Raw genomic sequence first — 15,418 nt, forward strand, 5'->3', positions numbered from 1 at the left:
TCTGGATCTTTGTCAACGTAATTTTCACTGTTATTGTCTTTATCTTTGTCTTGCCGTTCTTTTGTGTGCCACTACTATCATTCTATTTGTGTTAACTCACTGCTGTCGTCAACATCCAACAGGCATTCCCAGTTGTGATAATTTTTTATTTTAATTTAGCCCCGTTAATGATGGATAAAAATGTATGGCACAACCCCTATGGGTCTGATGTCAGCGAAGCCTTGAATTCTAATCCTGGTAGGAAACAGAATCTACAGAAAATGTGTCAGTACAATATTACATACCTGGAGTATGGTTTTATAACGTTCCCATCAGATCAGTGATCCCATATGTCTTACTTGTAATACTGTACTCTCCAGTGAAGCCATGAAACCATCAAGATTGCAGGAGCACTTCCATAAAAGATGCCCTGAAAAGGCTACTTATGGTATTACTCAGTTCCAGAAGATGAAAGAAGCATTTGATGAGCATTGCACACTCGAATCATTTGCCAAGAAAACCAAACAATTACCTTGAGGGTGGTCTCATTGCTTCTTATAACATTTCCAAAATGTCAACGAAGTGTGGAAAATCTCATACAATTGGTGAAAGATTAATCATGCCTGCTGTATCAGAAGTGCTCACCACTGTTCTCAAAATGGATAACAGTATTTTAAAATCAATTCCTCTGAGTAATAACTCTGCTGCTCGTCGTATTGATGAAATGAGTGAAGACATTGAGTATCAACTATGAACAGAGCTACCAAGAACAGAATTTGGGATACAACTGGATGAGTCAACTGTGTGAGACAACAAGGCATTGCCAATGGCATATCTATGGTTTATCAAAAATGGAAAAGTTTATGAAGAGTTTATTTCCTTTATTCAAGGACAAAAACAAATATCAACAGAGAATCAATCTACAATAAGCTCAAAATATATGTTGAGGATGAAATTATTCCAATTAGGGATATAAAAGTGGCGGGAGGAGAGAGAGCAGCGCACAGCGCGTGCGCAGCCCTCCAGTGAAAAATGATACTGTATCCGTTAAATAGGGGCCGTGGACAATTCTGATTTGATGGAGACAGACGTGAAAGCACAAAGGAACATCTGGAGAAATTCCTGAAATGCCAGTTTGCTGCTGTTGTTACTGCGTGGTCGGGAATCTTCTGGAGGGAAGGCCTCAAAATCCCCGGCTTTGCCTGCTGTTGGCAACCGAGATTGAGGTTGAATCGTTCGGACAGAGATGGCGCTCAGTACTTGGTGTCGGAGAGTTGATCGGAGGCTCGAAGTATTCGGATGACTCAGAGTTGGACTGTGGTTGGGCATGGCAGGGAGAGTTTTTCTTCGTACTCCCGTCTGTGTGAGATGTGGGACATTTGAGAGACTTTGAACTTTTTACTGTGCTCATGGACTTCTTCATCAAGTTATAGTATTGTTGCACTGTTGTAACTATATGTTATAATTATGTGGTTTTGTTAGTTTTTTCAGTCTTGGTCTGTTCTGTGTTTTGTGATATCACACCAGGGGAAATATTGTATCATTTCTTAATGCATGCATTACTAAATGACAATAAAAGAGGACTGCGTGTCTTCGTAATCTAATTTCTTGTGCAACATATGGAGCATCATATATGACAGGTCGCCATGTTGGTTTAGTGGCATTTATGAAAAACAAATTCCAAGTCTGTTTGCAATCCATTGTGTAATTCATCATCAACATCCCGCAGCCAAAAACCTCAGCCAGTGACATTTTTCAAGCATGACTCTTGTAATATCTGTTGTCAACAATATTAAAGCTCATCTATTAAGTAGCAGAATATTTTGTGAGTTATGCCAAGGTAACAATGAGTTTGAATGCTTGCTTCTTCACGCTGATGTGCATTGGCTGTCAGAAGGCTACTGCTTAGAATGTTTCTGTGATCTTTTTGACACTGTGCTTGAATTTTTGCTCAAAGTTGACAGAGCTTGGGAAGCAAAATTGAATTTGTATGTGGAGATGTGGCGTACCTAGCTGATCTGCATAACAAAAGGAAATCAGGAGGGCTAAAAGAAGACACGAGGTTGCCTTGGCAGTCAAAATGAAGGATAATCCAAAGAGCTTTTACAGGTGTATTAAGAGCAAAAGGATTGTAAGGGATAAAATTGGTCCTCTTGAAGATCAAAGTGGTCGGCTATGTGCGGAACCAAAGGAAATGGGGGAGATCTTAAATAGGTTTTTTGCGTCTGTATTTACGAGGGAAACTGGCATGAAGTCTATGGAATTAAGGGAAACAAGTAGTGAGATCATGGAAATTGTACAGATCAAAAAGGAGGAGGTCCTTGCTGTCTTGAGGAAAATTAAAGTGGATAAATCCCCGGGACCTGACGGGGTGTTCTCTCGAGCCTTGAAGGAGACTGGTGTTGAAATTGCAGGGGCCCTGGCAGAAATACTTAAAATGTCGCTGTCTACAGGTAAGGTGCCGGAGGATTGGAGAGTGGCTCATGTTGTTCCGTTGTTTAAAAAAGGATTGAAAAGTAATCCAGGAAATTATAGGCTGGTGAGTTTAACGTCGGTAGTAGGTAAGTTATTGGAGGGAGTACTAAGAGACAGGATCTACAAGCATTTGGATAGACAGGGACTTATTAGGGAGAGTCAACATGGCTTTGTGCGTGGTAGGTCATGTTTGACCAATCTATTGGAGTTTTTCGAGGAGGTTACCAGGAAAGTGGATGAAGGGAAGGTAGTGGATATTGTCTACATGGACTTCAGTAAGGCCTTTGATAAGGTCCCGCATGGGAGGTTAGTTAGGAAAATTCAGTCGCTAGGTATATATGGAGAGGTGGTAAATTGGATTAGACGTTGGCTCAATGGAAGAAGCCAAAGAGTGGTAGTAGAGAATTGCTTCTCCAAGTGGAGGCCTGTGACTAATGGTGTGCCACAGGGATCAGTGCTGGGTCCATTGTTATTTGTCATCTATATCAATGATCTGGATGATAATGTGGTAAATTGGATCAGCAAATTTGCTGATGATACAAAGATTGGAGGTGTAGACAGTGAGGAAGGTTTTCAGAGCCTGCAGAGGGACTTGAACCAGCTGGAAAAATGGGCTGAAAAATGGCAGATGGAGTTTAATACAGACAAGTGTGAGGTATTGCATGTTGGAAGGACAAACCAAGGTAGAACATACAGGGTTAATGGTAAGGCACTGAGGAGTGCAGTGGTACAGAGGGATCTGGGAATACAGATACAGTATCCCCTAAAAGTGTCGTCACAGGTAGATAGGGTCGTAAAGAAAGCTTTTGGTACATTGGCCTTTATTAATCAAAGTATTGGGTATAAGAGTTGGAATGTTATGATAAGGTTGTATAAGGCATTGGTGAGGCCGAATCTGGAGTATTGTGTTCAGTTTTGGTCACCAAATTACAGGAAGGATATAAATAAGGTTGAAAGAGTGCAGAGAAGGTTTACAAGGATGTTGCCGGGACTTGAGAAACTCAGTTACAGAGAAAGGTTGAATAGGTTAGGACTTTATTCCCTGGAGCATCGAAGAATGAGGGGAGATTTGATAGAGGTATATAAAATTATGATGGGTATAGATAGAGTGAATGCAAGCAGGCATTTTCCACTGTGGCAAGGGGAGAAAAAAACCAGAGGACATGGGTTAAGGGTGAGGGGGGAAAAGTTTAAAGGGAACATTAGTGGGGGCTTCTTCACACAGAGAGTGGTGGGAATATGGAATGAGCTGCCAGATGAGGTGGTAAATGCGGGTTCTTTTTTAACATTTAAGAATAAATTGGACAGTTACATGGATGGGAGGTGTATGGAGGGATGTGGTCCGTGTGTAGGTCAGTGAGACTAGGCAGAAAATGGTTCGGCACAGCCAAGAAGGGCCAAAAAGGCCTGTTTCTGTGCTGTAGTTTCTATGGTTCTATTCTAAATATGAAACTGCAGGGTGAGAATTTCAATTTAATCCAGGCAAAAAGTGCAGTGTTTACTTTTATTAGAAAAGTGGAAACATATAAGCAAAACTTTGGGAAAAGAATGTTCTCACAGTTTCACTTCATGGAAAGTACGGCATTCTTTCACAGAAGGTGATTTGCCAGAGTATTGCTTACACCTGCAGTCACTGAAGAAGGATTTTCAGAATTGATTCAAGTATTTGAATGGTCTGGAATTTTTTGACTGGGTAATTAACCCATTTCTTTGCAAGGTGGAAGTACAAGAAGAGAGCTTGCAAGAAGAAATTACTAAATTTAGAATGAAGAAGCAAAAATGCTTTTCAAAAATGTCAGCTTTTGTAGTACATGACTACATTGTCATACGATATTTCTTGGTCTTTGGAGAAAAGCTAAACTGCTCTTCATTGCATTTCCATCCTCCTACCTTGCTGTAAGAGGCTTCAGTGCAGTGAACCACGTACCTAAGAAAAAACACAGAAACTGCTTGGACATTGTTATGCATGGGGACTTAAGGCTTTTGCTGTCACAACTTGAACCGAATATTTCAACTCTTCCTAAAAACCAAGTTCAAGGATCACATTGTTGTCGAATCTGCTGTACAGCGCACAGGTGCTAAGTAAGGTAGGTTTAAGGACAAATAAAAATTTAAAGCAGAATGATTTTTCTAACGTTAGCATATGGCAAACATGTCTTTACACTATGGGGGTGCCAGAAAGTATATTGTGTCTAAGAGGGGTGTTAGCAAGTGCAAAAGTGCTTTAGGGGGATGCTGGGCTGAAAAAGATTGTGAAACATTGAGCTAGAAGGTCTACAACAGGAATAGCTCTCGTGAATGACTTATGTGAATGGTTATTCAAAGGAAACTTTTTTCTGAACTGCAAGGGAAGATGGGGAGAAAGTGACTGGGTTGGATTCACTGGACAAAATGGCTGACTTCCATCTTAATTCATTGAAACCTGTGTTAGATGCTTTTGGAAACTTTACTCAAATATTACTGTTAAAATAATCCAAATTATATGTTTAGTGAGCTGTGTATAGAAAATTTCAGCTCGTATCTGCATGAGATTGGATGCATTGTATTCCATGATCAAGCTGCTTGAACTCTAATCTGGCTAAACTTTAGTGATTCACTACATGTGCAAAAACTGCTGATGTGAGAAACTTGCATTATTCCTTTTTACTTGTACCATATCTATCAACAATGATGTGTTTGTCTGATCTAGGCACAAGAATTATTCACTGGATATCCATTAAGCAGCCAGGAAATTCTATACTATTATTACATAGATTTAAAGAGAATAAAAGCAGGAAAAATTGCTGGCAACACACACAAAAATGCTGGAGAAACTCAGCAGGCCAGGCAGCATCTATGGAGAAGAGTGCAGACAAAGTTTCGGGCCAAAGGGTTACCTGTACTCTTTTCCTTAGATGCTGCCTGTCCTGCTGAGTTCCTTCAGCATTTTGTGTGTGTGTGTGCGTTGCTCGGATTTCTGGCATCTTCAGATTTTCTTTTGTTCAAAATTGCTGGTCCTCACTTTGCAGTAATTGCTCTTTTGAAGTGTTCATGGGAGTGTCAGATTATTTTAGGAATACACGGTTGCCCCATAATTCAGCCATCTATAATGCTTCCAGACACATGCTCGCATAATGCCATGGAAACAGCTTTATTATCAGTGGCAAGTTGGGTGAGTGGTGGCAAACAAGATAAACTTAATTCTTTAAACTCCTATTTGACTCCTTAGATAATCAAATAATTGTGTGTACTTCAGGGTGTTGTGTATTAGTTGCAGTTCGCTGTTATTGAAACTGCTATGCCATCAACATAGAATACTTGTTAAATTGGTGTTGACCTTTGAGTCCACCATCTGTTTTGTTAATGTTATCATAGTTACTTACAGTGAGTTAGTGTTAAAGCTCTGACCATCAGTCCCATTGCTTTGCAATGCACTACACATCTGTGATGGATAAGCTGGATGCAAGTTATGTGGAAATTCAAATAGCAACAGTACTTACTCTAAATGCTTTGCTTTATGCTGATTATTAATCAGGAATTGGATCATGTACTACTACATTTTTAAATACTAATTAGACCATTTGTCTCTACCAAGGGTAGATCATACTCGATACAACCTGATCTTGCCACCAGCCACCCTCCATCCTGCACCCTTTTCTGCTTAACATAAGAATCATTCTCCTTGTGACTTCCTGGTTTTCTCATCTCTACCCATCCATCACATGCCCCCCCCCCATCCTGACCCCAGGCTCTTTCCCTTGCAACCATAGGAGGTGTAACTTCTGCACCATGATCCAGAGCTGTCAATAGTCCTTCCAGGTGAGAAGGAGACTGGCACGTAACCACTCTGGCCTTTATTGTATTTGATGCTCTTGATATGCAGTTCACGTTCCATGTGTTTTTGATTACTTTTTTAAAAACTATTGACACAATTTGATCAAGGTGTCAAGGTTGAGAGCAGAGGATGGACCTGAGTTCAGCTCCCTACTCATTGAGGTTTACTCACTTCAGTGCAGAACTGACTCTGGAGCTGTGGCCTGCAACTATCAGTAGTCACATCAGCACTGAACTGGCTCTGTGGCTGTGGCCTGCAGGCATCAGGCTCCAGGAATGGTTTCACTCACGTCAGCACTGAAGCTGGCTCTGTGGCTGTGGCCTGCAGGCATTGGGCTCCAGGACCTGCTTTACTTACCTCAGTGCTGAACTGGTTCCATGGCTATGGACTCAATTTTGGAGACCCTGCAGTTAATATTCTCTGTGTTATTTGTTTACTTTTTATTGTTTGCACATTTTTTTCACACGGGTGTTTGGCAGTCTTTGTTGTGTGGGTTTTTTTAATGGGTTCTATTGTGTTTCCTTGAAGCTGTCTGCAACAAGATGAATCTCAAGGTTGAATACTGTATACTATATATATTGGTAATGTACTTTGAACTTGATCTGTTCTCACATACATCTGTGAGACTAGGCGAATGCTTTGCTGAGCACCGACACAATGCCATTGTGGTAGTCTAGATCTCTCAGTTGGAAGCCATTTTAATTTTCTTCCCCATTCCTACACTGACCTGTCTATCCACTATTGCCAGGGCAAGATTAAACATAAACTAGAGGAACAGCAGCTCATATTCTGTAGTCTACAAGTATGAACATTGAATTCAGTAATTTCAGGTAACCTGTTCTCTCTATATCCATTACTCTCTACTCCTATTTAACCCAGTTCCTTCTATACCCAGTCAAGCATCCTAACACTGTTTCTTTTCCCTCCTCCACTTACTCCATCCACCTTGCTCTTGATCAGGGTTTTCCAACCTGGGGTCCATGACACCTTGGTTAATGATAGGCGTCCTTCTGGCATTAAAAAAGGTTGGGAACCCCTGTTCCAAATCATGACAGTGACAATTTCTGGATGAAATTACAAAACTGGACTGGGAACTTCCATACCTGATACAGCTGATCTTTATTCAGCTTGTGCTGAAGGACGCATTTATCTGTGTAACATCTGCTTCTGCCCATACAGGCATAACTTGGAGTTCAAATTTCCTAAGTATTTCTATTTTGGAGCAGTCCCAGTAGAACTAGGAATGCATCACACTGGTTTATTGCTTCAGTTTGCTATTCAAAGGAGCAAACTGCTGATGTGAGGAGATCTTTCAAAATTCTTCCAAAATGACTGTCAAGGTCATCATTCCTAATGCAGGCTGAGAGATTCTGTCTACAGTAGGATTGCTACCATCAGTAGAGTTACCAATAATCAGTGGGGGGGGGGGAGGGGAATCAGATGGCACACCTATTCTCTAGGTTACTTGCTTCGATTATAACATGATTGAATGTATTCCTGCTTCTTAAGGCTTGCTGCAATATCCTTGTACGTATTTAGTGATGGGTGATACCTCCCTTAACATATTTTGACATCTCCATACCTCTTTGGACCGCTACTCTGCTGGCGAAACAGTGTTGTGCAGATTTCCTCAGCATATCTCAAAAAAACATGATATTTCTTTTGTATTCATCCATTGTCCAGGGATTCTTACCACAGATGCACTTGAACACCCTTTAAAATTTTTTTTAAAGATTAGCTTGACACATATACATTGAAAGATACAGTGAAATACATCATTTGCGACAAATCAATTCATTGAGGATAGTGCTGGGGGCAGTTTGCAAGTGTCGCCATGCTTTCAGAGTCAACATGGAATGCCCACTGCACACTAATCCTAACCATTTGCCTTTGGAGTGTGGGAGGAATCTGGAGCGTCTGGAGGAAACATAAGGTCTCAGGGAGAATGAGTTTGTACATTCGTAGTCATAGGGTCATAGAACACTACAGCCGAGAAACAGGCCCTTTGGTCCATCTAGTCCATGCCAAACTCTAATCTGCCTAGTCCCATTGACCTACACCCAGACCATAGACCTCCGTACCCACCCGTCCACATACCTATCCAAATTTCGTAAATTTTGAATTTGAACCTGCATCCATCGCTTCTGCCAGCAGCTTTTTCCACACACTCTCACACTTTGAGTGAAGTTTCCCCCTCGTGTTCCCCTTAAGTCTTTCAGCTTTCACCTTTAACCCATGACCTCTAGTTCTAGTCTTACTCAAACTTAATGGACAAAGCCTGCTTGCATTTACCCTAACTATAATTTTGTATATCCCTTATCAAATCTTCCCTCATTCTCCTACGCTCTAGAGAATAAACTCCTCACCTCTTCAACCTTTCCCTATAACTCAGGTCCTCAAAACCTGGCAGCGTCTTTGAAAATTGCCTGTATTCATTCGATCTTATTAATATCTTTCCTGTGACTCCAGCAGGACATAATACTCCAAATTAGGCCTTACCAATGTCCTAAATAATTTCAATATAATATCCCAATTCCTGAAATCAACACTTTGATTCATGAAGGCCAATATACTAAAAAGCTCTCTTTATGACTCTATCTACTTGTGATGCTACTTTCATGGAATTATGAATCTGTGTTCCCAGGTCCCTCTGTTCTACCACACTGGCATTTACTGTGCAAGTCCTACTCTGGTTTGTCCTCCCAAAGTGCAACACCTCACACTTGTGTGTATTAAATTCCATCTGCCATTGTTCAGCCTTCTTTTCCAGCTGGTCCAGTTCTTGCTGCAACCTTTGAAGTTGACACCGTCTGTCTCCCCTTACAGAGAGTGGTGTGTATCAAACCCCGAATGGTGAATGCAGGTGTTGTAAATTGATCGCACTAACTGCTAGGCTACCGTGTTGCACCTATGTCACCCACACTATGCCATCTTTAATGTGAAACGTGGAGCTTTCTCCCTCTCCCCTGTCACCTCTGGCTGCTCCATGGCACTGATGTTGCTGTTACATGGTTGCACTGAAGACTGTGATTTTATTTTTAGGGCAACCAGCCTTCTGATTGCTTTGCAGAAACATGATGGCAGCTGTATTTACTCAGTGAAGTCATAGTTCTGTGCTTGTTTCTGGGTGTAAAGCACCATAACAGTTTCACATGGATTTTTGACCTATTCCATGACGTGTTTGAGGGGAACATGATTTTTCATTAGCACTATTGCAGCATGATTAAAGGTGAAGGGTCTCGACCTGAAATATTGACAATTTATTCTTCTCCATTGATGCTGCCTGACCTGCTGAGTTCCTCCAGCATTTTCTATGTGTTGCGCTGGATTTCCAGCATATGCAGACTCTCTTATTTTTATGAAATGCAGTAGTGTTTTTATGCACTAAAATTAAATGTAGTCCAGTTTCTAGGCTTGAATACTTGCTCTTTCACCCATTAACCACAATACTTTGGCACCTCTTCAGGTTTTGGAGGATGTGCTTTCGGTTATGTGAATATTTATTCAGGCCTTAAATTTTCTAAAGTTTCTTCAACCACAATTACTTGTTGCAAGAACAGAACAACAGAATTCACCAAACTCTGAGTCTAAATAAAGATGTAATTGTTTGTCCTTCACGCCTCTTTCACGATCACAAGATACTGCTGGATATTAAGAGCATTAAGTATTGCAGTTGCTCAACAGCAGAGGAACTGGACTTGTTGCATACCGTGTTGCCATCTGCTACAGGAACACGTTGGAGGTAGTGCACGGAAAGCAAATGGTGCAAATGATAGTCTTGGGCATTTTCGTGTGATTGCAAAACCCTGTTGGAAATTGGTATTATAGAATACTGCAAGTCTGATTCATTGATGAGGCTGATGGCGGGGGAGCACTGTGGCGTTAATTGTTGCGCGGACCAAGCCTTCACGCTGTGGGGTCGCCTGTTGCAGCCGTCCGGGGGAGGAGACACTGGAGGCAATGTTTTCATAGCAAGAGTCCATGCTGAGTTGAGGGCTGTCCTCTCCTGTCAGTGCAGCTCTCTAGCGTTCGCTCGGTGGAAAACAAATTGTGTTCATCTGTGGCTGCATGCTTGTTCTTGCAGAAACGTGGCTCCAGGACAAGATGCCGTGCACCATCAATCTGCAGGGCATGACTCTTCAGAACTTGGGTTATTTCAATTAATAAATAAAAATTGATCAGCTGGCGTGTACTGGATTCCCTGTGAATGCGGAGCAGCCTGTATCGGCTAGATGGGTCACGGTGGAAGCCCACATCAAGGAGCACAGCAGGTGTATCTGCTTGGGTTACCTGGAGAAATTGGTCGTAGCAGAACACTGCATTCGCAGTGACGGTAGGACTGACTTCACATAAAACTACTGTGCTGCGCCAAAGGCTTTTGAGACTGCCTGGTAAAGGAAGCCATTGAAATAAAACTAGAGGAAAAGAATTTTAACAAAGATGAAGGTGTCGCTCTATAAGAACTGGAATTCGATTGTAAACAAGGTGGGAGAGCAGCAACCTGATTGGATGAGGACTAACCAGCCGGGAGGGACGGGTGATGGGTATAAATACCACCAGACTAGACATGCCCAGGCATCATCCCCGATGAAGATGGCAGAGTTTGTTGTCAAACATTGTTTATAATCGATACCTGTACCCAGCTGGAATCCCAAGGAGAGTTTATTTGTCATATATGCCAAGAAAGCACAAGATTCTTTTTCATATTTGCATATGTATGACTTAAAAATGTAACTGGTAATGTTTCATTCATAAGTTATCTTTCCATCTCCACCCCAGCAAGCTTGATCCCATCTTCTCGTCCCCAAGCCATAATGTTGTCTTAATACATTTCAGTAAATTGCTAACAAATCTTAATTTCCATATAAAGCAAAACAATGATTGCGGTTGGCTGAGGTGCATTTTAGAGCACAAGAGATTTCTTCTTTATTCTAATTGGATAGCTTAATGGAAGGTGAGTGGATCTAACAAGGACTGACTGGCATGAAAAAATTTACCAGCTACAAACAAGATGTATGCAGTTTTTCTCTTTTTTTGTTGTTTCTTCTAGCTGAGCTGTTCCTTTATCAATTTCTTCAAGTAACTGCAACCTTTGTGGATTGTACTGTTATCATTAAGGTATTCATTGTTGGTAAAGTACCACTTAATGTGTTCATTTAAAATCCCCTCAAAAATTACATTGTCTAGCCTAAGATAATATTACAAACAGTAATACTGATGATAATACGTACTTTAGAGACTGAATTAGAATCCGAAACAAGAAATTCTGCAGATGCTGGAAATCCAAAGCAACATGTACAAAATACCTCAGCAGGTTGGGCAGCATCCATGGAAATGAACAAATAGTCAATATTTCAGGCCGAGACCCTCCTTCAGGACTGGAAAGGTAGGAGGAAGATGCCAGAATAACGAGTTAGGGGAAGGTAAAGGGGGATGGCTAGAAGGTGACAGGTGAAGCTAGATAGCTGGGAAAGGTAAAGGGCTGGAGAGGAAAAAATCTAATAGGAGGGGAAAGTGGATCACACAAGAAAGGAAAGGAGTGGCACCAGGCGGAGGCAATAGGCAGATCAGAATAGGCAAGAGGGCAGCGTGGAGAATAGAAGAGGAGGGGAGGGGGAGGTGTTTTTTTTTTACCAGAAGGAGAAATCAATATTGATGCCATCAGATTGGAGGCTACTCAGACAGTGTTACTGCTTCACTGTGAGGGGTGGGGGCCTCATCATGGCACAGGAGGAGGCCAAGAACATTATATAGATATTTGAGGATAAGTGATATTACTTATTTCAGTCAGCATGCTATCTCCTTGGCAGTAATTGTACAATCAATGAAAATCTATAAAATTAATTATTGCTGAAGTTGCTGACAGAAGTGTTTATAACACAAGGCTTAGTTTTATTATTTACAGTATTGTCTTGGTCTTTGGATATCCATTGAGAATGGGGGTAGTGGCTGCATTCAAACAATGTGTTTCTGTGTTGTAACTTCCCTGTGGGAATTCCAATCTGATATAGTGCATAGATGTGATGAATATGGTACAATTTATGTATTGGAACCAACTGCCTCTTGAAGGGCTGCTGCACTGCAGGCTCATGGGAGATTGTATCAGAACTCAGAGTATAAAATTGAAATTTACATTTTTGAAATTCTGAAATATCCTTAGAAATTTTGTAGCAATTGCACAAGAATTTCAGATGCTTAAGTACGATATGATCAAGTTTATTGTAGTTCAGTGCAGACTGTTGTTGCTGCATTCCAACAAGAATGTACTCTACTAGTTCACAATTGTGATTTTATTGAACGTTGTGGTAATGAATAATTTCTCCAGATTGGATGAGGCCACAAAAATGTTTTGGTGGTCTTGGCTCCTGAATTGTACTTTTTTCCTTAGGAGGCTAACAAAATTCATGTCCTCATTGTCTCTTAATAACTTTTATCGAAGCACCATAGAAAACATTCTGTCTGGATTAATAATAGTTTGGTGTAGCGATTGCTCTGCACGTGACCACAAGAAATTGCAGAGTGTTGTGAAGACATTTCAGCATATAGGAACCAGCTTCCCCTTCTATGGTCTGTCCGCACCATAATTATCAAGGCCTCAGTAAAGCAGCCAGCATAATCAAAGACTCCACCCATCTAGGATATTCTTTCTCCTCTCTCTCTCACATTAAGGTGAAGATACTAAACTTGAAAGTGTTTACCATCAACCTGAAGAACAACTTCTATCCCACTCTTGAATGGACACATTATACGATAAGATGGGCTCTTGACCTGATGGTCTATCTCATTATGATTGTGCATTTTTATTGTTTGCCTGCACTGCAATCATTTGGTAACCTTGCACTTAATTTTGCATTGTTATTGTTTTTCATCTTATTCTAGCTAAGGCACTGTACAATGATTTGTGTTGTGTGAACAAGATGCAAGGCAAGCTTTTCACTGCATCTCGCTTAAGGAGTGATGTTCTCGAACAGTAGTGATGTTGAAATCAAAGTCTCATTATACATGGACAGTGTCATCACTTTCTGTTCTTTCACCATTAGTCTCTAGATCCCGTTCTGCAATTAGTTCAAATCTACAGAACCAGTTTGGGAGGAAAAAATGAAGCCATGTTCTTTGATAACTGGTCACTTATCCTTTTCACTGTCAAGACTATTCACCCAAAGATGCTGGGAAACTGGTATGACGGAATAAGGGGTGGGTGGAATGAATACTGAGGTGAAAAGAAGTTGGAACTTTGAGAGCAGTATTTGTTCAGTGATAGAAAAGCACATGATCATCAGATGGGAGGTGCTGTTAATATTGCTGTACATGGCTGTAGGCGTGGATGGCCCACTCCTCCATCTAAGCAGTCAGAGAAGATGGAAAGTACCCCTAAAGTATCCTTCATCCCGATGGTAACCTTTGTGTGTGGGTGTATCAAAATGTGCATAAGGTCGAGGTGTACAAATGCCAGATGTCACCATGTGCTGCCACTTTACCTTTCCTGGAGCTGTGAATGGGCCGAGTCATACTCTTGCGAACATCACATTCTATTGGACCATGCAACATCACCTGTCCCTTTTGGGGAGGAGGGGGTGGAATCTCTTACTTGTGATCAGGTGTTTTTATGCAATTAGGCAGTTTTTTGTGTGTGAAATGTTGCTGAGGTCCTGTGGAACAAGACACTAGTTGCTTTAGTTCTTTATAACTTGCCTGCACTCCCACATGAACTTAAACAAGTGGACTGAATGAATTTCCGAGGTGTAAGATGTTACTTTATGTTTCACAATTGTTTAATGTTATTTCCACTACACAAGTGCAAAGAAGAACAAAATAATTGTTACTCCAGCTCCGATGGACCAAAAAAAGTAAGACAATTCAATAATAATTAGAAAAAAAACACAAGGCAGCTTATATACTTTGGATGTCCATGAATGACGCTGGGCACAAGAGTGTGTGTAAATAAGGTGATTACAGGAAATGATAAAGTAGTGGCGTTTGCAGGTGTGGAGGGATGGGTTAATGGGCAGAGGTGTTGATTGATTCATCGACTTCTTGGGGATAGTGACTGTTTTTGTTTCTTGTGATCATGGTGTGGATGTGACTTGGCCTCCTCCCTAATGGTAGTGGGACAAACAGTTAATGAGCAGGGTGAGCAGGATCCTTCATGATGTTACTAGCCCTTTTTCCACACCTTTCTGTATGTACCGTATGTCCTTTTGATCATCCAGATTTTTCCTGATCAATTGGTTCAGACATTGCTTACAGGTGCATGGGGCAATTCAGAGTCAGTTTCACTGTTTCTTCATTACTTTAATGTTCTGTCATCAATTTTATTCACATCTTTCAATTTTTGTCCTTAATGGTGTTTTTAACCAGACATTGTAGATATTAAACCAGTAGACATGGAAGAATTGACTGAAGTTATCACAGCAGCTGAGTTTCACCCTCATCACTGTAACCTCTTGGTTTACAGCAGCAGCAAAGGAACACTGCGGCTCTGCGACATGAGGACAGCTGCACTGTGTGACAAACACGCCAAATGTAAGTGTCAGCTCCCAAATTCGAGCTGTCGTCTTGATTGATGTACTTCCGTGAATGTGTAATTTTTTGGTGCAAATGTAGACTTCTACTAAACAGTTTGCTCAAGAGTTTAACCAGTCAGGTGGAGGGAAATTCCAGTGGTTTGGTTTGGGAAAGAAATAATTTCATTTATTAAATGGTTCTCTCAGCAGCAGCTGAATTTGATGAGCATGAACTTTTGGAGTCTGCTGTCCTAGAAAGATAACCTTCAATGTTAACTACTTCTTTTTCACTATTTCTCCTAGCTTGGCTTGCTATGAAGCCAGGGGGAGAAAAGAATTGGAGAAGCTGTGACATATTGATCATGTCTGGGAAGATTTTTTTCTTTAAAAAAAAAGGATCTTTCTTTTTAAATCTTTTTATTGAATTAGTATACACAAGGTAAAACATATAGCAACCAATACATTATTATGATATAGATATACAAGAAATATTAATACAAAAAAAATGCAAACAACATAGGTTAGTTATAAAATAACAAGGTAATATAATAGTATACTAGTTTTCCATATAAAACGATAAAGGAGAAGAAAACCCCGAAAAAAAAAAAACCCCAAAAAAACTACTGTGCCACTGAGCTACAAAGCA

General features: G+C 40.8%; 1 protein-coding gene across 3 annotated transcripts in view; it reads left to right on the forward strand.

Moving 5' to 3' along the window:
• LOC140196674 (serine/threonine-protein phosphatase 2A 55 kDa regulatory subunit B gamma isoform) overlaps positions 1 to 15,418 on the forward strand; it is a 300,816-nt gene that overhangs the window by 233,009 nt on the left and 52,389 nt on the right. For all 3 annotated transcript variants that reach the window (XM_072256278.1, XM_072256280.1, XM_072256279.1), the window contains exon 7: positions 14,627 to 14,791. In XM_072256278.1, the coding sequence (XP_072112379.1) occupies positions 14,627 to 14,791 (165 nt within the window). The remainder of the gene's footprint in view (positions 1 to 14,626; positions 14,792 to 15,418) is intronic.

This window comes from Mobula birostris, chromosome 4 (genome assembly GCF_030028105.1).
Source record: "Mobula birostris isolate sMobBir1 chromosome 4, sMobBir1.hap1, whole genome shotgun sequence".
Taxonomy (NCBI): domain Eukaryota; kingdom Metazoa; phylum Chordata; class Chondrichthyes; order Myliobatiformes; family Myliobatidae; genus Mobula; species Mobula birostris.